The sequence below is a fragment of the Neofelis nebulosa genome, chromosome 1 (genome assembly GCF_028018385.1).
Source record: "Neofelis nebulosa isolate mNeoNeb1 chromosome 1, mNeoNeb1.pri, whole genome shotgun sequence".
NCBI lineage: Eukaryota > Metazoa > Chordata > Mammalia > Carnivora > Felidae > Neofelis > Neofelis nebulosa.
Window position 1 is genome coordinate 11,184,998 of NC_080782.1, and position 22,103 is coordinate 11,207,100.

Sequence of the window (22,103 nt, forward strand, 5' to 3'; positions counted from 1 at the left end):
GCCTAGGACATCTGTGAGAGGGAAAGTGCTAGAGACAGTCCCCCAGTATTTAAAAGATAAAGTCAACATGGGGTACCTGGGTGGCTCAGTTGGTTAAGCATCTGACTCTTGATTTTGGCTTTGGTCATAATCTCATGGTTCATGAGATTGAGCCCCGTGTCAGGCTATGAGCTGCAGTGTGGAGGCTACTTGGGATTCTCTCTCTCCCTCTCTCTCTGACCCTCCCGCCCCAAATAAATAAATAAACCTAAAAAAAAAAGATAAAGTCAAAGTGATTTGCCAATGGAGCAGACTTGAGAGCTGAAGGAAGCTGGGATGTTCAAGACAAAGACAAAGCTCTCTGATTGCATGGTTTTGTGGACAATGGTGGGACTTCCTGGGGAAGGGACCAGAGCAGAGGCAGTTCAGCTGCAGACACATGGAGTAGCAGTCTGTAAAGCCCCCATGAGGATGTATCAAGCAGGCAGCCAAGTGCACAGAATGTATCAAGCAGGCAGCCAGAGGACCGACGAGACTAGAGAGAAAAGTTGATGGGGCACATCACCCAGAAGGATGACAATGAGCTTGCCTGGGAAGAGGATCCGGACTGAAGACACAAGCCCACCTTACTCCCTACTATGCCTGGCTCTATAAACAGCATGGAGTTCAATAAATACATTCACAATAAACAAACAAGGAGCCTCATCCGTTGAAAGTCAGGACAGCAGCTAGGAAACAACTACACAGAAATGAAAACTTCCCTGACCTCCATGTAATCCTGGCTTGGGTTGATACAATGAGATTTAAAAGAAAGGGGCAGATTTGTGAGAAATTAACAAAGGAAAGATCAGTGAGGCCTTTGTCTTGTAATAAAAGAGATGATTGAAATACAGACCTAGCAGGAAGGGCTCCATATTTAAATTAAATCATCTTAATTATGGTATATTACAATGTTTGTCACCTGAAATTGTTATTTTATTGTTCATAATAATACCTTACATGCTACTCTACAAAGTACTTGCATACTAATTACCATGTTTCATAGTTAACTTTAATATAGCTCTTAAATTCTGTCATTGTGTGCTCTGCATTTATATCCTACTTCAAGGAATTTTAAAGCTTTACCCTTAGTTGTGTTTACATTTTAAGAGGACTTAAAATTTTAAATCACTGGCCTTTTCTCAAACCTTAGAAGACAAAAGAGGAAAATGTACATGTGTACTTTGAATATGTAAAAACATTCTGTGTTTAAAAGCCACAGATTGGAAAAACATTATTGTCAACAGCAGTTTGCAGAGAATAAAATGTCCCCAGTGGATAAGAATTTGTTAAAAATATATATAAATCTATAAAACCTGGGTTCCTCCCCCAGTACAGATCCTAATGCTTCTTAAATCTCTGACAAGTCCCTCGGTTTCAGCATCCCCCGTGTCTCCATCTGTAGGAGACGGGCTGATCGGTCGTTCTCACCCTGGGCACCCCAGAACTGGAGCGCCAGATGTGGGTGTGACACAGGCATGGGCTGGGGCTGGGAGGGCAGGCTCCAGCCCCTTCCTCACCTCCTTCACCTCACTTTGATCTACCAAGGCTACCAGCAACGTATTACTGGGAAATAGGACTCTTCTGAATTATTATTAAAACATAACCAGACAAAAAGTTTGAAAACCACTGCCATGAGACAGGGCACCCCTGAGATTCTGATACAACAGGTCAAGGGTGAGTGAGGCCTAAACATCCCCATCACTTAAAATATCCACAAACAATTTCTCACCCAAAGCTGAAAAAACATAAACTCAATGATCTCTAACATCTCCTTTACTAACATCTCTTCCACAGAAGTGGAAGCAGCAAGGATCCAAGTCCCAGAACACTCTAGCTAACATTCCTTTCAAGGATAGGAACCATCAGAGGACTGCTGGATAATGTCTTCTTCTTTGATTTCCAGCACTGCAACCACGAGAACAAAATGTCCAAGAGACATTTGGCTTCAGCTACTCAGAGATGGGCCAATCCACTTTGAAAAGAACACAAATGCTATCAAAGCAGTTAAAACCTCAGTGCCTTCCTGGGACATCCTGGAACGTGCCTGGGGATCCAACTGAGACAAAGCCTTTAAGCATCCCTGAGAAGACTAGAATCACTGGAAATTAATCCAAGGGAGTACAGATGGAAGATCGTTATCTGATAACCACACTCTGGGAAAAATTAGCTACCTAATATGAAAGAGCAGCATCTTGTAAATATCCTAAACTGCTGGACAAAGTGACTTTTGACTCAATCCAGTACAGAGAGAACAAACAGCACAGAATATAAATAAATAAACACGCGTGCGTGCACACACACACACACACACACACACACACACAAATGTTAACCAAAAACTGACAAAAATGTCCACCACACTAACCAGCAACTAAGGCATCTTTAGGCCATCGGCTGAACCAGTCAATGGTGCATCCTGAAATAAGGGCAGGGAACTTCAAAGCTCGATTTCGAAATTTCTCCCCCACAGGTGAAAAGCAGAGCACAATGTGAAGGTTCTGCCGGACCCGACTCATGAAGTAGTCATACAGGTTCTCATTGGTAGGAGGGCGCCTGGGGTATTCTTTTTTCATGACTGATATGAGATCACTATTAATTTCATCAATTTCATCACGAGCAAATAGGTTGGAGACCTTCAAAAGAAGTGCAAACATTCAAATTCAGTACAGGCATATGCAAACAGATCAAAATATATAGGTCGATACATATGATATCTTTCCTCCATTTGTGTCCTAAAACTCACCTTTAAAAATTAACAAAAGTCCTCATGACACAAACAAATGGAAAGACATTCCATGCTTATAGATTTTTTTAAATGTTTACTTATTTATTTTGAATGAGAGAGAGCATACATGCATGTGAGCGGGGGGCAGGCAAGAAGGAGAGAGAGAATCCCAAGCAGGCTCCACACTGTCAGCACAGAGCCTGACACGGGGCTCAATCCCATGAACCCATGAGATCATAACATGAGCCAAAATCAAGAGTCAGATGCTCAACCGATTGAGCACACCCCCATACTAATAGATTAAAAGAATTAATGTTATTAAATGTCCATATTTCCCAAGGCAATCTACAGATTCAATGCAATCCCTATCAATGTACCAATAGTATTTTCTGCAAAACTAGAATAATCCTAATACTTGTATGGAACCACAAAAGACCCCCAATAGCCAAAGCAACTTTGAAAAGGAAGAACAAAGATGAATGTATCACAATTCCAGATTTCAAAATGAACTGCAAACCCATAATAATCAAAACAGTATGGTAATGGGGAGTCTGGGTAGCTCGATCAGTTGAGTGTCCAGCTCTTGATTTCAGCTCAGGTCATAACCTCAGTTTGTGAGATCAAGCCCTCTGTGCTGAGAGCATGGAGCCTACTTGGGATTCTCTTTCTCCCTCTCTACCCACATTCTGTCTCTTTCTCTGTCTCTCTAAACATAAACAAAATAAATGAAATGAAATGAAATGAAATGAAATGAAATGAAATGAAATGAAATGAAATGAAATGAAATGAAATGAAATGAAAATGGCTTAAAGACCTAAATGCAAGACCTGAAACCATAAAACTCTTAGAAGAAAACATAGGCAGTGGTCTGTGGCATTAGCCTTAGCAACATTTTTTCTAGATGTGTCTTCTCAGGCAAGGGAAACAAAAGCAAAAATAAACTATTAGGACTACAGCAAAATAAAAAGCTTTACACATCCTTTTTTTAAAAAAATTAGCCAAGTCCTCAAGATAAGATACCCCACATTTTAAAATACACAAACGATTCTATTATTAACTGTGAAGTCATAGCCCTTGGAGGGGGTAAATGGGCATATCGAATATCCAATCAGCTCACTTTTATTCTCCAAACCCAACAGAAAAAGCAATTCTTCCTAATAGGGATCTCCTAATCCCCCATAATAGCACTCATTCAACAACTGTGATGCAAGGACACAGAGAGCTCTCAAGTTGGAGGCCATCTGAAGAGTCAAAATGCACGAAGATATTTGAACTCCTACCTCCCCTGATGATAAAACATTGTTCACGTATTCCAAAACTGACTCATCCTTAATCTCATTGTCTGTGAAGATGAAAGTGATTCCTCTGCCTTGCTGTCCAGCCGTTCTATACAAAATCTTCAGGTCTTCCACTAGATTTGATGTGTTGTAGGACCTAAAGAAATATTGTCATTGTGTCGTTAGCTAAATTATTTTGATGGGAAGGAAAAGATCGTTATAACAATGCTTTATGCCATTTGGTTAATAAAAAGAAGTGCTGATATTGTTCCATCAGATAAGAATTTTATTGTATGGGAATGTTACTGGTTCATTGTATTTACTTACAAGGACGAAATTGATTTTTAAAACTTTCTTTCAGTGCTGAATACCTACTCCTTTGGGAGTAATAGAGGTGAACCATTTTGTGAAAATTTTGAGTACTTCCTTATTCGCTAAAGTTAAGAACTATTTTTTTTTCTTGAGGCATAATTGACATATAACATTATGTTAGTTTCAGGTGCACAACATAGTGTTTCCATACTCGCATACATTGTAAAAAGATCACCACAATAAGTCAACATCAAGTCAAATCACAGTATATTTACCTGAAAATATGAAACTGATTTTTAAACTCCACATATCATGAAACAGTATAATTTTCTGGGACACAAAATAAAAACCTAGAGTAAAAAGTCAACCTGAAACCAAAATACTGTTTTTACCACAACGAAGTGTCATCTGAAGCCATATATGTTTCATTTTGAAAATACTTGTTGGTAACGCTAAAACAAAGGTTAAATTGGGATGTTTACTAAGGACCTATCTGCCATTGGAATTGTAATGACACCTCACAAATTAATCTAAATGAAGCAATTTCAAGTCTTATTCTTTCGGGTGAGGGACATGCCTCATTACAAATGGTGCCCTCTCGAGGCGCCTGGCTGGCTCCATCGGAAGAGTGGGTGACTCTTGACCTTGGGGTTGTAAATTCGAGCCCTGCATTGGGTGTAGAGAAATTACTTAAATAGTAAGATGTTAAAAAGAGAATGTTGCCCTCTCATCCTCCAACACATCTTTGGGGCCCACATAAAAGAGTTTTCTGAGCAATCAGCACACAGGAGACTAGCTGGGAACACGGAATATCACACTCTAAATCTTCTTTCACGATGAAAAGCAATCCTTTAGTGGAAGTCAGCCTGCAATCATGAAATATGGGAGAGGTCCCAGTACAGGGCAGCCCATTACCACCAAAAGTAAAAATAAAGATCTTCCAACCCTAGAGATTCAGACTTACTGAATTATTATTTGAAATTTTTTGTCATTAAATAAACTCAGAGTTCAAAGCACAAGAGCAAATGGCCTTCTGATTTTTTTTAAAGCTACTAAATATTTAACTTCTATACTCTGTGCTTTTTGATCATCTAAACCCTAAATCCTACAACCAGAAATCCCACTACCAGGCATCAATATTTTAAGAAAATGTCTAGAGAGGTGAGATCTGAGAGATTAGAAAAGAATTTCAAAGATGCAGTTCCCCATTAGAGAGGGAGACAGAGAGGAAAAAAAAAAATACCTCATCCCAGCTTCTCCTGACTTGGAAAAACTTCCAGTCCAGTCCCCTGGATCAAGGGCCCGCTGCCTCAAATAATGACCTGAGCCTTCTTACAAATGTCTGTGTTTCCAGAATGTGAGGCTCTTGCTTCCTGATTCTTGGCCACATAGCTATGCAGAGGTGTAGGCAGTAAGATGGCCTCTTGAAGGCAATGGGAAGGCTAGCAGGCCTTGGCCCTCCTTTCCATTAGTAACAGAGCATTCCCACTATGACATGCAGAGGAACTAATTTATCACAGAGAGAGGAGGTGCAAGATATTTTTCCTGAGGCATTGCGGCACAAAGCCCAGCCAGACCAGAAACCAGAAATACTGTTGGTTAATTCCCAGGTAGATCTGGGATTTCCCACAAGTTATAGAGTCTCCACTGTAAGATAGGCTAATATTATATGCCCTGCTAACCCATAAAGCTCTTTTAAAGACCAAATTAGCCTAGGCATATAAAAGTGCTTTGAAAACTGTACAGTTTTAAATAAATGTTGGGAACAAAAATCTCAGAGTCCAGGGGTACCTGGGTGGCTCAGTCGGTTAAATATCTGACTCTTGACTTTGGCTCAGTTCATGATCTCAAGGTTTGTGAGATTGAGCCCTGCATAGGGCTCTGTGCTGACAGAGTGGAACCTGCTTAGGATTCTCTCTCTCCTTCTGTCTCTGCCCCTCCCCTCACATTCTCTCTCTCTGTCTCTCAAGATAAATAAATAAACAACATTTAAAAAAAAATCTCAGAGCCCAGTCTCTTTCCTGTATAGGATATCACTTATCAAATTCTGCTTCTATCCAAACTAGAACAATTATACACAAGGCAATTAGAATTATTTCTCTCTGTCCTAGTACTTGAAAACAAAACAAAAACAAAAAACAAAAAACAAAACAAAACAAAAACCAGCAATCTTTTAGATTTATTCTCCAAGCAGAAGCCTATAATCTGAACCAAATGGAAAGTGTAACAACAACACATGAATATCTGGGCCTTAAACCCAGTGTTTAATCATTTTCGATCTTTGCCCTAGTAGATATCTATAGGCCTCCATCAGTAAGACAGATGGGTACACTTTGCCCTACTGGGCCAAACCAAAACTCTAGAGCAACGCCCAAAAGGCAAGACTTCCCAGTCCCACACCTACAGGTTAACCTCTTATAATTTTCAGCCCAACTAAACTTCGCAAACTGGCCTCCTGTTTCTCATCTTGGTTAATCCTGAAATTCAGCCCCTTTGAATCACCCCTGCTTTTCTCTTCATGCTGACTCTTCACTTCCTGGTTCCGCCCGCCCCACACACGTATGTCCGAGAACAACCGTCCTGGGGTTCCCTATCTTGAGGAGTGTTTGCATCAGTGTATGCATCATCTTTCCAAGCCAGAACTAGGATGGACCAAGTCCAATAGTTCAACTTCCCAACAATCTCAAGTCTGTCCTTTTTTCTCCATTCTTACTGCTACCACTCAAGTCCCATTATCTCTTGCCTAGATCCCTGGGACGCCTTATAACTATTCCTGTTTAGCCCCTTCCATCCATTTTCTGTACATACAAACCCATAGGCCCTTCCTAGGGGTAACTCATTAATGGTTTTCTGTTGCTCTAGGATAAAGTCTAAATTCCTTATCATATCTTCAAAGGCCTCCTTTTCTATTCCTTCCCCACTTAGCATCTTATGCTGCACACCCACCCATGTTTTACTTCTTCCAGGGCCTCCATGTGACTTCACATGTGCTGATCTTTTTTGCCTGGAACATTCTTTATCGTTCCTCTTCTCTGAGATAACTCCTATTCTTATTCAGGTTTCCATCTTTTCCTCCAGAAAGCCTTTTCTGACCATCCCCTACACTAGGTTAGGAGTCCCTCCCTCATGTTTCAATAGGAGCTGGTCTGCATTTATTTCTTTCTCATAGATAGCACCTACATACGACACCTTATTTTTTTTAATTTTTTTAAAAGTTTATTTATTCTTGAGAGAGAGAGACAGCGTGCAAGCAAATGGGAAAGGGGAAGAGAGTGAAGGAGACACAGAATCCGAAGCAGGCTCCAGGCTCCAAGCTGTCAGCACAGAGCCCGACACGGGGCTCGAGCTGACGAGCTATGAGATCATGACCTGAGCCGAAGTCGGACGCTTCACCGACTGAGCTACCCAGGCGCCCCCTACATACGACACCTTACTGAATGAACTGCTCAGGTGCCTGACCCCTTGACTACTGTAGGCTCTGTGATGACACGAGGCTGACTTGCCATGTGCTCCCTAGCACCTAGCCAGTGCCTGGTGCATAGCTGGTGTTCAACAAATATTTTTAAGTGTACGAATAAATGAATAAACACAAATTTTTCAGTTATTTTTCTAGTTTGTTAACATTCTTGAAACCTGAATTAACACCTAGTAGGGAGAAGTTTCTTCTGAAATACACCAAAAGGAATACAGGTAACACTCATGGCATGCATAAGTGCAGGGGGGCAGCTATTTACAACGAGAGGCTGAAATATCTCAAAAGCCAATTATTAATGTGAAAATTTCACATCTACAACAAAGGTTGAAAGGGGACAATGATAACTCAACATTTAAGAAGGAAAATGATTATGATTCCTTATGTTTAAGAAAAATGCATTCTAAATTCAAGTGGCCTCTGAGAACCTGCTATCAAAATCCATTTCAGGTTAATTACAGTGAAAGCTTGTTACCTTGTCAGAGTGATCTGGAAGGAAGTATAGCCAGCAATGAACGAAGCCAACCTCGTCAGGCTCTGCTTTCCTGATCCGCCCACCCCCACCAGGAGGGCATTTCCCCGGGGCGTGCCAATGACACGTGAGATCTAGAATGCGGAATAGAAAAGACACAGATCATTGTTCAACATGTAAATATTCCATTTTTTCCTCTTTACGCAAAAGAAGCATTTGGGAAGCCATATGTGTCTCAGGATCGGAATGGAGAAAGACGCTGGCTGGATGAAGGACAGCATTTCTGAAATAGAATGGTGTTTGAAGAGTACCAGACAGGGCATATGTTGGGGGCGCCTTTGGGAAACAAGAGGAGACGAGTACAGAGAAGTCAGCTGAAGTCCGTCTTTGGTCTGCTCTGGGTTTTAAAGAAGTCGAGGAGGCTTGGATGTTTCCTTTCAGTCTCCCAACCTAACGCAGTGGGACAGGAAAGAGACTGAAATTCTGTATATCCTTGGAATACAGAAGAGTTGATTAGAATATCTTCCACATTTGAACAATGGCAGAGCATTTAAATCGAACGGAAGAAAATTTCCAAAATGTGGCACTGGTGATGGAATTTTGAAGAGGAAGATGATGAGGAGGAGGAAGAGGAAGAAGAAGAAGAGGAGGAGGAGAAAGAGGAGGAAGGAGGGGAGAAAAGGAGGAGAGAGAGCGAGAGAGAGAGAGAGAGAGAGCGAGTGGGGTAGGGACAGAGAGAGAGGGCAACACAGAATCCAAAGCAGGCTCCAGGCTCTGAGCTGTCAGCATGGAGCCTCACACGGGGCTGGAACTCACGAACCGTGAGACATCGTGACCTGTGCCAAAGTCAGACGCTTAACCAACTGAGCCACCCAGGTGTTCAGAAGCCCATGTTTCTTTAGCTTTATTGTTACTGATGAATTGCTTACACCATCAGGCTTCCAACACCCCCACAGAGGGGATTCAGTGTAGGATTCTCCTGGATGCTTTTTTCTCTCTACATGATAACTACTTCTCTTTCCGACCTAACTGCAGTCTGAGCCTGGGGTATTGGTGTGATACCCACTTTTCTGTAGACTAATGATAGTGAGAATGGAGCTGAGACGGATCACCTCTATGTGGCTGGGGTAACCTGGAATTAGCAATATGTTGACGAACATATTGGTAAACATCCTTTCTCAGGATTACCTCCTGTGGCAGGGGCTACACTTTATTCCTGTTGGGACTACTCTTTTTTTCTTTTTATTCAGATATAATAAAACTCTGGGACTACTCCTGGCTGTTGGATTATTTCTCCCAATGTAGTGTGAGCCCCTGGAAAGGAAGATCATGTTCATGTCTCTGTTGTGGACCTGAGAGCCTGTGGCATGGGTGGGTGGCACACTGGTCCTTCCAGGCTCCTACTCAGTTGTAGGCAGGGGAGTTGTAGGCAGGTAAGGAACAGTACTGGCAAGAATGATTTTGCTGCTGTCTATTCATGTTCTTTCCGTGGTACTACTTCAAGAGGCACAGATAAGGCAGGTAAGGGGCTACTGAAAGCCACACTGGAATCTTCTGTGTCTTTCCTTGGTTAATATTTTTCAAATATATGTCTTTTGTCCTAACCATTTCCTTCCGTTGGTGTTGGTGAATACATTAAGGGTTGAAATAATTGTTGATAATTAGGTACTGGGAACCTCCACCCAATATCTTTTCCTGAAACCAGCCTAGATCTTACATTACAACATTCCATTCCCAGTTTCTAGCACACGTTAAACCCTCAAACCACATACGACTAACGAACATATACATGAATAAATAAGTAGAAGGGTTTAAAAGAGATTCAAAAACTCATACCCTAGAATACAAAAAGAAATATGGGGCGCCTGGGTGGCGCAGTCGGTTAAGCGTCCGACTTCAGCCAGGTCACGATCTCACGGTCCGTGAGTTCGAGCCCCGCGTCAGGCTCTGGGCTGATGGCTCAGAGCCTGGAGCCTGTTTCCGATTCTGTGTCTCCCTCTCTCTCTGTCCCTCCCCCGTTCATGCTCTGTCTCTCTCTGTCCCAAAAAATAAAATAAACGTTGAAAAAAAAAAAAAAAAAAAAGAAATAAAGGAGAAAACACAGTCAAATAGGACCTTCACATGGTACTATCTTTCTCCTACTCTATAGATTGTGAGATAAAACTATTCATTTTTCAATTCCTTTAGCAAATATTTTAAAAATTAGCAATGCCCAGCCTGCCCCGCAGGTGCTCATGTGCTAGCAGAGGAGAGAGACCTGCTAACAGAAACGTGGGGATGTACCACGCTGCATGTGGAAACAGGTAAAAATGGCGGCAAATGCAACAGTGCTGCTGGGCAAAGGCAACTCTCAGGTGTGGAGCTGGAGCGTGATCTGGATCTTGAAAGATAACTACGAGTCTCCTACAAAGAAGTGGGCAGGCCAGGCAGGAGTTGGGCTACGTTTTAAGAAGAGGGGCTGGGGTGCACAAAGCCTCAGAGTCGACAAAAGGCCTGGGGTATCCCTAGGAGGTGGGAACTTCAGTACTAGGTCCAGAAACATCAGGAGATGAGGCAGCAAAGGGTTGGCTAGGGCCTCAGTGGGGACTTGGTTAAGTTCCAATCCCATTTATCAAGAATCTCAAGCGTGCCTATTCTCCGTCCTGTGAATACTGAAGTGAATAAACTGGGTGCCCCACACTCACAAGCTTGCTGCCCAGCAGGGAAGACAAACACAAAACACACAACACAGATAAATTCCACACGACGGGGCACTTGTTGGGAATGCATGTGGGTGAAGTTGTCTGGAAGAAGGGTGCGTTTCATCATGGGTAGCTGATTTTTCTTGATTACATGCTAAGCTGAGCATAAGCCACAAGCTAGAGTGCTAGGCAGGGCGAGACCACAAAAAACCACACACGTCATGGTTCAAATCTTAACCAAAGAGGCAAAAAAAAGAGCTGTCACAGAGATATTCTCTGTTTTGAAAGAAAATCATTATTTTATTTTATTTTATTTTATTTTATTTTATTTTGAGAGAGAGAGAGAATGGGGGAAGGGAGAGAGAGAATCTTAAGCACGGAGCCTGATGCAGGGCTCAGTCTCCCAGCCCTGAGATCATGACCTGAGCCAAAATCAAGAGTCGGATGCTTAACCAACTGAGCTACCCAGGAGCCCAGAAGAAATCATTAGTTTACTGAAGAAAGGGACTAAGAAATATGCCTGGTCTCATATCACATCCTGTTTTGCTATAATTTTCATCTAATTCTATCCTGTAGCTTCTATCACATCTTATAACTAGGTCACATATTTCAAGGCTCACATCCATGTGACACTTTGGATGTACTGTCCACAGGAAACAAGCAGGTAGAAGAGAGGGTCAGCCTAGGAGACTGTGAGGAATGGAGCATCTTAGCTCAAAAACTCCAGTCAGGAATTCTTCAGCCAATTCAAGAGCAGACACAAGAGCCTGAGAGAGAAACTGAGGCAAACAGTCAAAGACCCTGTGCTGAGTCACCTGTGCCTCAAATGTCATGTGCCCACAATTTTGAAGTGAAGAAATGCTCATCGCTCAAACTCATCGCTCATACTCTGTGTTTGAAACACAGAAATGAGGCAGTTCTAGAGAATTTATTCAAGCACGAGACTAACAATAGCCTCATTTCTTTTTTTTTAATATTTTTTAATGTTTTTTTATTTCTGAGACAGAGAGAGACAGAGCATGAGTGGCGGAGGAGCAGAGAGAGGGGGGGACACAGAATCCGAAGCAGGCTTCAGGCCCTGAGCTGTCAGCACAGAGCCCGACACGGGGCTCGAACTCACAGACTGCGAGATCATGACTGAGCCGAAGCTGGACGCTCAACCGACTGAGCCACCCAGGTGCCCCAACAATAGCCTCATTTCAATCTGAGCCATTATGAAATCCTAGGCCAGTCAGATTTTGTCCCCCAGAGACGTTAGTTATGAAGTTGCTTTTGGTATCATTTTCTTTTTTTTCTTCTTCCTTTTAATCATTAAATATGACAGACTATCATTATTTATATTTGGAAGGATATCTGTGCTCATAATTCAGCACAGACGTCTCAGATTCTGAGTATTCTAAGTGTCCAAGCTAAATGCCTTCATGCAAGGGGTGGCGGGAGCAGCAGTTGGGGGGGTACCCAACCCAGACCAGCCTCTCCGTCTTCCTCCCTCTTCTGATGTCCTGGAGCCTTCCCCACCCTCTTCTGCTTTCAGAGGCAGGGTCGTCTAGATGAACTCTAGATTCAGTAATTATGAGAGGAGACAATTTGCAATTATAAGGTTGCTCCTCATGATTAAACCTAAGCAATGGGATTCAGCCTCAAGCTGTCCTTTTTCTAACTGAAAGGATGTAGTCTGAGAAAGAAGTTGACATCAACAAAGTGAGAATATCAGCAACAGATTTAAAATGGCATTATCTTGGGGCACCTGGGTGGCTCAGTCGGTTAAGCATCCAGCTCTTGATTTGGGCTCAGGTCATAATCTCAGGGTCGTGAGATCAAGCCCTCCATGGGGCTCCTTGCTGAGCATGAAGCCTGCTTAAGATTCTCAAGCCCTCTCCCTCTGCCCTTCCCCCACTCACACACTTGCCCGCACTCTAAATAAATAAATAAATAAATAAATAAATAAATAAATAAACAAAATGGGATTATCTACCACCACAAATAAATTAGATCACATAAGTCATCAAGTAAATAATATATTTTGTTGCCAGTCTTTGAAAATCAACTATCTTAGGAAGAGATACTGAATGACCCCTATGACAAAGCAGAAAGGAAGATGTACTTTCCTGGTAAATTTCATTCTAGCAAAATTTTCACCCAGCTCAAAGTCAATTGTTCATGCAGCATTTTCTTATTATCATTTCTAACTGTGGTGAAATACATGTGACCTAAAACTTCCCACCTTGACCATTAGGCATATCGGTTGCATAATCGGTCATTAGGCAACCACCACAAAAACTCTCCATCCTGCAAAAGTGAAACTCTGTACCACTAAACACTCCCCACTCTCCCTATCCCTACACCCCTGGCAATTACCATTCTACTTTCTTGTCTCTATGGATTCGACTATCCTAGGTACCTCAGACAACTGGAATCATCCAGTGTTTGCCCTTCTGTGACTAGCTTATGTCACCAAGCATAATGTCTTCAGAGCTTTTTACAGCTCTCCTTTGCATAATGCAACAAATAAGCAGACTTTCTGCCTGTGCTTTGAACTCAGATGTCAACAACATTCATTCTACGGAGTGAAAACATTGAGCTGGAAGCTGTGTAGCAACACTGAATAAGATTATATCACACGTTGGAAGTCTACATGCTCTGATTTTCAGGCTGATTTTCCACCTATAGGGGTCACATGCTGCGGTTTCGAAATTAAACTGGACTCCAACATTGAGTTTATTTCTTACATTGAATATTCTCTTAGGAGATGAAAACAAAAGAGGGGAAAAAATTCTGGTTTGAAGCCCCACGTCCGTCACTTTGGGGAGGTGTTACTGGGTGTGGCCACTGACCTTGACTAAGTGAACCATGGCATCGTCGAAGAACACCAAATCCATACCAGTGCCACGGATGCTCTCGTTATACAGCTGCAGGAACATAGTCAAACGCTTCTTTAGGTGATCAAAAGATTCAATTGGCTCATAAATTTTGGGCATTTCAGCATCAGCCTCGTCAGATGTTTCACCTAGGGAGTTGGGGGAACAATTCAATTGTTTCCTCAAACTGCCAGACTTTACTACTTCCTTCAACCTAAATTAATACACTCATAACTCTACAATTTAACACTGAACAATACTGACTTTCACCCAAATGCCATAGTATATATATTTTTAGAAGAGAAAAAAAGCAAACAATAGTAAAAACATTGGAATTTTTGTGGTCATATGCAATCTTAGTTCCTTTCTGCCTAGAAAAGGCCAATTTCAAATAATGTAATATATATTGCATTTAATTTGAATCCATAATTGAATATTGGCATTTCAATGAACCTTCCGGGAATATTCGCTTCATGGAAAAAATGAAGGTCAGAAAAACAGGGATTTAGTGTAAAAAATCAGCAAGAGAGATGAAGACTTAAAAGAATTTTTTAATAAGATGAAAAGAAAAAGGTCATTGCATTTGCTCAGGAAATTCTTATGATTCAGGAGTTTCAGGTTAGCGGCAAAGATAGAGTGAATTTTAGGGAACGGAGGTAGAGGGTTGAGAGAAAACAGAATAATGATTTCCTAAATAAACATATTGAATTGTGTCACTGGGAAAAGATTATTGAAATCAATATGCTTTTTTAAAAATTAGAAATACATAATATACCAGGTTAACACTTTTCCATCTTTGACTATAAGGCATAATGCCAAAGGAAAGCTAAATGAGGCCTCTGGAAGTTTACCATTGGTTCACATTAGTAACAGGAAAAAGAGTGACACCTGAGTTGAATATGCCAGTAACAACTTAGAAATTCACTGGGAACTAGAAGAGTGAGTGGATCTTCCAAATCTAATAGTACATAATTATTGTCAATTGACCTTGTCCTAATATAATAGTATATTAACCTTTTTATAACAAAGCGAGAAAATTGATTTAACATAGCCATGAAGATTGGCTTATTTGCAAAGCCCTCGCTAATTAAATTTCAATAGTCACTTCACCTTTTTTTTTTTATAAATGTTCAACTCAAGCTTTGAGAAACAAAGCGCTTTGAATCAACAAAGGTCATGTGTTTGCCTCCCACACACCCGCCCAGCAAAAGTGCCCCAGTTGTGCTTTGCTGCTTGGAAACCATAATCTAATTATTTAGCCTTCTGAATTAGAGGAAATAAAAGACATAAATTTTTATTATTTACCCTTCTGAATTAGAGCAAATGAGATACATAAATTCTAATTTTAAATGCTCTTACACCTACAGGATTTTTGTACGTGTGTGACCTGATTTCAAGTAAAATGTGTCCGCTTCTTTCTGTGGAAGGATCCTTCCAACTGCATAGCCAGCAGTAAACTGCCTTTTGCAATTGTCACTCGGGAACTTTTGATAGATCACACACATCCTTATCAAATCTGGAAAGGGGCTGCCTGGTCACTTTCAACCGTTTAGAAGATACAAATAGCATGTGTTTAAATATGGAAATTAACTTAAAATTCACTTCCAGTATTTTTTTAAAAAGGTAATTAAATGAAAGAGAAATAGTCTACTTACACTGTTATTTCTGAAGGAAAAAAGAAATTGGAGCACTACCTCTTTGCATAAGAAGAGAAGCAATATATCTCTCAATTTTGCATAGAACCATAATCACGAAAGCTTATGGCCACATCACCCACCTCTTTCCCATTAGATTCAATGGCTTTCTCAGGTATTTGAGGCTTTTCTAATTTCAACACTCGGGACGACCCAAATAACAACTACAGGAAAACCACGGACTGCGAGTACCCTGTTCTGTGAGTGTTCCACAAGATGAGCAAACATTTCTAATGAATTTTATCTTGACAAACAAGCGATGTCTTGCAATATGAGCAGTACGCGTCGCCGAATATCACATGATCTCAACTGAGCCAATGGTTCTTGAAATTCTCTTTGATATACGAGTGCTTTGGATTACAAGCACGTTTCCGGAACGAATTATGTTCGTAAACCAAGGTTTTTGCTCCCTTCCATTCGGCAGACTGCCAAGCCACTTTGCAGATAATATTTCATTTATTTCCCGCAGTGCCCCATGACACATATATTACTATTTCCATTTTCCTAAGGGAGGAGAATGAGGTTCAAGTCCAGAGAGTCATCCAGCTAACGTGTGGTAGATCCCTTCCACAAACCTACCACTGTGTGACAGCTACAAATCCTGGGCACTTTCTTCTACCCTATCCTGCCTCCTAAATCTACTTTATATGGAGGATTGAGAGGTATAAAAAATAGTTAATCTTTGAGCTCCATCAGTATCCACGCATTCTGTATTTATTGAGCAACTACTATGTCCCAGGCTTGTTTCAGTAAACTTTCCTAGCCAGAAACTCAACATCCCTAACCTGAACCTTCTGTCTTCAAGTATCCCTTTGGGGAATTTCCAATTCTGCTTCACTTCTTTACCTGTCACTTCAGGTGCATCCCTCAGGAAATCCACAAAATAAGCATCAGATCCACAGTCCACCAAGGGTTTTTTCTCTTCACCAAACTCCTCCTCCACCAAACGTACTAATGCCTTATCAAACCAGGTCACATCACTGGAAACCGTGAAACGATCAGCTACAACACGTTTACACTCATGCTTCCACAGCCTTAACAGATCCTGTTGAAAACAGAATTAAAATGTGTTATTCGTTCCTATTTGCCATAGTTGGGAATCAAATTGACAAAATTATAGAGCACCATCCTTCCTGATCTAAGATGCTACATTTTAAAAACTAAAGGTTAGGGGCACCTGGGTGGCTCAGTTGGTTAAGCCTCCAACTTCGGCTCAAGTCATGATCTCGAGGTCCATGAGTTCGAGCCCCACGTGGGACTTGATAGCTCAGAGCCTGGAGCCTGTTTTGGATTCTGTGTCTCCCTCTCTCTCTGCCCCTCCCCTGCTCAGGCTCTCTCTCTCTCTCGCTCTCACTCTCGCTCTCACTCTCTCTCTCAGAAATAAATAAACATTAAAAACATTTTTAAAAAAATTAAAACTTAAGGTTAAAACATACTTCATTTCAGGGTGCCTGGTTGGCACGGTCAGTTAAACATCCAACTTCGACTCAGGTCGTGATCTTGATCTTGTGGCTGGTGAGTTTGAGCCCCACATCAGGCTCTTTGCTGTCAGAGTACAGCCCTCTTTGGATCCTCTGTCCCCCTCTCTTTCTGCACCTCCCCAACCTGCACACACACTCTCACTCTCTTTCTCTTTCTCTCAAAAAATACACTTAAAAAAAAGTATTTTATTTCAAGTTGGTCTAATCAAGTATATCAAATAGAGTAGTGTCTATTCATGTTCAGTCCTTACATTAAAATGAAAACAAACCTAGACAAATCACTAAAATGACTCTGATTAACCAACAAGGTAATATGCTACATAAAAGTCTTAAACCTGTGATAAATTAGTCTGTTTGGATAAGACACCTACATTCATGTGGCCAGATCAGAAAATAAAATGTAGTGTATAAACAATGTTCACATACATAACTATTAGAAGGGTATGTTTACTTAACACGATGTGAAGGAAATTTGCAGCAAAAGTCTGGATTATCTGAACAAAACAATCACCTAGTCTATGTAATTCAAGGTGCAAAGTTCATTGGAAGTTGAGGATATTAATTGCTCGATACACTTGTTTCTATAGCAAGTTCATCTGATATGAAAGACTGGTGGAAATTTCTGAGCTTGCTAACATTTTGCAGGTTAGGGGGTTTTTAAGCTATTATATTACTAATGATAAAATGCTATTGGTTATATTTGGTTACCAAAATTTAAAAGGAATTTAGTAAAATATATTCAATGATTCAGTTAATTAAGACAGAAGTTCATGACAACATCAATTGCTGGAAATATTTATGATGATTTCAAGTAAGCATCAAAATCTGGCTACTCAAAAAATAATATTGGGGAACTGCATTCTGCATGGCCACTAATGTGTCAATGACTTTGAGGGGAAAAAAAAAACAAGATAAAATGTTCCCTGCTGCTAAAATTATATTCCGTTCTCTGTAACAAGGAAAGTGAGTTTTCCCCAAAACGTCTTTCTTTGGAGTCAGCCATGTGGTTACCTACTTTGTGAGCATCTGGGGCAAAGCTGGGTTGTTGTTTTTTTATAGTCACTACTCAATATGCCTAGTGATGGTTTGTTTGATATCTCAATTGTTCCTGTGTATTGATGTGGACAAATCCCTAAAGCCCATTTGCTTAATTACCTTCTCCATTCCATAAAAAGCTAAAAGGGAAGCCAATATTACCTTAGCCTGAGCACACAGGCCATGCTTTGGAATTTTTCCATAATGTTTCTAGTTTGAAGAGAATTCTTTTAATGCTAGGAACTGTTATATTCAAGTGTGTGTACAAATGCTCATTTCTCAGCCAAATGGACTTTCTACTTTTCTGCCTCTTCTTAATTATGCCAATATACATAATTGTTTTAGTTCATCTAGTTACACGGAAAAGAAAGATCGTGGATGATTAACAACAAAATGGTCTCTTCAATTTTGAGTGTTTATAAAGATAATTACTTTTTTAAAGCTAAGATGTCAAGTTTAAAATATGGAGACTATTACATAATAAAATCAATAATGATTCTTTCCATTATTTAGTATAAGAAAAATATAATGGGAAAATAAGATCAATTGTTTACTTTATTCCATTCATTAGAAAATAACTATGTATACTATTTCCTTAAGTATAAATTTAATTGGTTTTTTAAAAGAAACTTCCTGATGTACTTTTCCCTTATTTATGTTAGTTGAAAGGCAGAAAAAAATGCATGCTAAAACATCCCAAAATATTTCATCATCCCACTAAACATTACATTACGAATAACAGTTTAGGGAATAGAATAAATAACGATGCATTTATTTTCTCCTCTTACATTTCACTTACATCTGGTTCCTTGATAACCTCTGAGGTGGTGTTCAGCATTCCCTGCCAGATCCTAGAAAGATCTCGAAGGTTAAACACATAATGGAATTTTGCAGGGGTAGGGAGCATTTTCATCTTGGTCATCTGCCACAGTCGACGTGTCAGGGGGACCAATTTCTTTACTGAATCTCTCACGCCATCTGAGAAGCCCCTCTGACTGCAATAGTGGCCTACCCCAATCACACCTGAAAGGGGAAAAAAGTCGTAACATTCTGAGTGATGGTTCAAGTCAGTGAAATTAAAATGGAAAACATTATACTATAGAGTTTGCACAATTATTATACACAGTATAATCGATGACCACATATCAAAGAAATTTACATTCGTGTTCTCTTATTTTTTTAATCTAAAAAATAGATTAAATAGGCTCAAGGAAGTTAGCATCCAAATACTGAAAAGTTGGTTAAGAAACACTACTGAAAACTCTAGGTAAATGAATTCAATATTATTAAGTGGGTGACGTTACATATATAAAGGTGCTTTCGAAAGACATAAGGAAAAGGGAGGTGCCGGGAACCCTTAAGATTTCTCCATTCTACTGTTGCCTTTCCAAGCATTACAAAATATTTTAATTTACTTTGTGTGTAAAACTTTCTAGGCAAAACAAGAATAATTAAAATTGATTAGGGTCTTCTTTTTTCTGGTCCATTGTAATTTTCCCAGGTTTAGACAATTCACATATCACTTGGTTTCCAAACTTTTGCCCACTATCATGACTGAAGGCAAATATAGCCAAACCCCACTAGCGCAGGGTGCTGAGATGACATTCTAGTCTGCCAGAAATTAATTAGGGTATCCTAATGCATTTTCTCTCAGTAGTAGTTTCAGAAATGGTAAGTTAACACCTAACACAATGCGTACATAACTTTACACTCTTTTTCTGCAAAGAGAAACTACAAAATCAACTATAAACTCTTTTCATTATTCAGTTTGACAATCATAGTTATCTCCTGGGTTAGTGTCGATATAGATATAGATATAGATATAGATATAGATATAGATATGTAGATATGTAGATATATAGTGTTTATCTATATAGATATATAGTGTTTATCTCCTGGGCTAGATATTATTTCCGAAATACTACATATTTAATCAATCAGTAACTTATTACAATCCTGCAAATTACTCTGATGATCAGACTCTGGCTAATCTCTGCTATGGGCAAAATTATTGCTTTGGCCAAAATCATTACGTGGCTTGGTTAAAGTCTCAGCCACATAAACTTTTGGCATAGTAGTCTATCAATCAGACCTGAAATAGGTATATCCATGAGGAAAAAATCTCATCATCTTCACGTTCATTTAATGTTTAGCCTCCTTGGTTAAGAAGCTGGCAACAGTCACTTTAAGAAAAACAAAGGTAGAAAGGATCTACCTAGGCACCCAATTCACTACATATATATAAAAATTCCTTATATAAACAAAATCCTGATATAAACACTACTTGAGAGTACATGGTAAAAAGGACTGAAGAGCCACCCAATGCCCCTTCTGTGTTGACCTCTGGGTAGATATCTTCTCAGTGGAATGCAAGTAGGTATTACTCCCTCCCCTTGCCCCACTGACACCATTTTACCAAAGATCTTGTCCATGGAAGCATCAGAAGGCAACGTGCAGTTGAATATAGAGAACTGTCTTTTGAGTCTTTGGGGAATATCATTGCGTCCACCCCCAGGATGGATCATGGCTGCCAAAAATTGGATGTCCACAATGCTGGTAAACTCCCCAGGCTTCTCCAGGTTATAAAACCCATTCTGTTCCATCAGCTGTCGTACTATCTCATTAGTAACCTAAGAAAGACAACGTTCAGAATTTAAAGGTCACTCCTTTACATCCCAGAAGCTAATGCCTTGATGTTGCCAAATGATGGAATTTCTTGGAATTCAGTAACAGCATATTGAAAAAGTAGAAAAATATTTACTCATCAATGTTGAGTTGACATAAAGTATGCAATGGAATCAATATACCTGATCGCCCCACTCATTGATTACTGGCATATTCACATCATCAATAAAAACAGTCATCTTCTTTCCCGCAGGAGGGCCATACGTTGTACCCATGCGTTTATCCACATAGCTCTCTATTGTCCTCTGCAAAACAAGAAAGCCAACAGAAAGATTTGTGAAAATATACCCTAAGACACGGTGAATGATTTTTAAAATCTAGGAACATTTGAATTGACAGGAATTACTCACAAACACCCCCCAAAACTCTCCTTAATTCTGGAAACCAGGGCATGAAGTGCCTCAAGTGTCTTGCATAATGTTCACCTTCGAAAATCTGCTTTAATTTTGGAGTACATGAAATTCTAATTACTGTAAATTTGGAGTGGGATGAGACTCCTTAGTCTATTCCTAAAGATTTTGTCTCATTGTTCTTATATGGATGACACTGCATTCCCCAGCCCCATTATTCGAAGAATTTAGCCCTTCTAAAAGTTTCCCTGTAAATCAGGGACAAAATTAAACAGGGCAACGGTCCAAGAAGCTTCCTAGGTCGGTGCTCTGAGCCACACAGCCCGTCCCAATGTGAAGACTGCTCTGTCTCCATTGAGAAGGCCACCCACGGGCTTCTGTAGTGGACACAATCCAGATCCAACGCTTTGGGACAGCTGCAAGCACAGTGAATCACCTCCCACCCCCTGATACAAAATAGCAAACCACGCCCCGCTGGGTCTCTCTCTCATTTCTGCATTCTGAGCTTCTTCTAAAGAAGACTATACTGGGCTCTATTTAAAAACCAACCAAACAAACGAACAAAAATTTTAAAAACCACACTTTTTCCTAGCAATATGAAAAAAGGAGTATTGGGAGAAGTAAGGGAAACCTGGGGAGGGACCCAGACTATCGATCATTTCAAGGGTAGTACCGTGTGGTTTGGAAATCAACCAGTCATTCAAAATGTATGCCCTGAGTAACCAGAACTACCACACAAATAAAACAGAAAAGGCTTCACGGTCCTCATGCTCTAGAAGCTCAGTCTTGAAGACCTCGTGCCATACCTACCACTGTAGCAATTTACTGATCCAAGATTTTAAGTTGCGTTAAAGATAATGTAGGGGCACCTGGGTGGCTCAGTCGGTTAAGCATCTGACTCTTGATTTCAGCTCAGGTCACGATCGCCTGGCTCATGAGATCAAGCCCTGCGATGGGCTCTGGGCTGACAATGTGGAGCCTGCTTGGAATTCTCTCTCCCTCTCTCTCTGCCCCACCCCAGATGGTGTGCATGCTCTCTC

The 22,103-nt window shown here is 40.4% G+C and overlaps 1 protein-coding gene across 2 annotated transcripts in view; it reads right to left on the bottom strand.

The window, feature by feature from the left end:
* DNAH5 (dynein axonemal heavy chain 5) overlaps nucleotides 1-22,103 on the bottom strand; it is a 289,955-nt gene that overhangs the window by 80,393 nt on the left and 187,459 nt on the right. For both annotated transcript variants that reach the window (XM_058715840.1, XM_058715830.1), the window contains exons 48-55: nucleotides 20,836-20,958; nucleotides 20,445-20,658; nucleotides 18,828-19,051; nucleotides 16,359-16,557; nucleotides 13,795-13,967; nucleotides 8,283-8,413; nucleotides 4,027-4,180; nucleotides 2,387-2,654 (exon numbers count right to left, since the gene is read on the bottom strand). In XM_058715840.1, coding sequence (XP_058571823.1) covers nucleotides 2,387-2,654; nucleotides 4,027-4,180; nucleotides 8,283-8,413; nucleotides 13,795-13,967; nucleotides 16,359-16,557; nucleotides 18,828-19,051; nucleotides 20,445-20,658; nucleotides 20,836-20,958 — 1,486 coding nt within the window. The remainder of the gene's footprint in view (nucleotides 1-2,386; nucleotides 2,655-4,026; nucleotides 4,181-8,282; nucleotides 8,414-13,794; nucleotides 13,968-16,358; nucleotides 16,558-18,827; nucleotides 19,052-20,444; nucleotides 20,659-20,835; nucleotides 20,959-22,103) is intronic.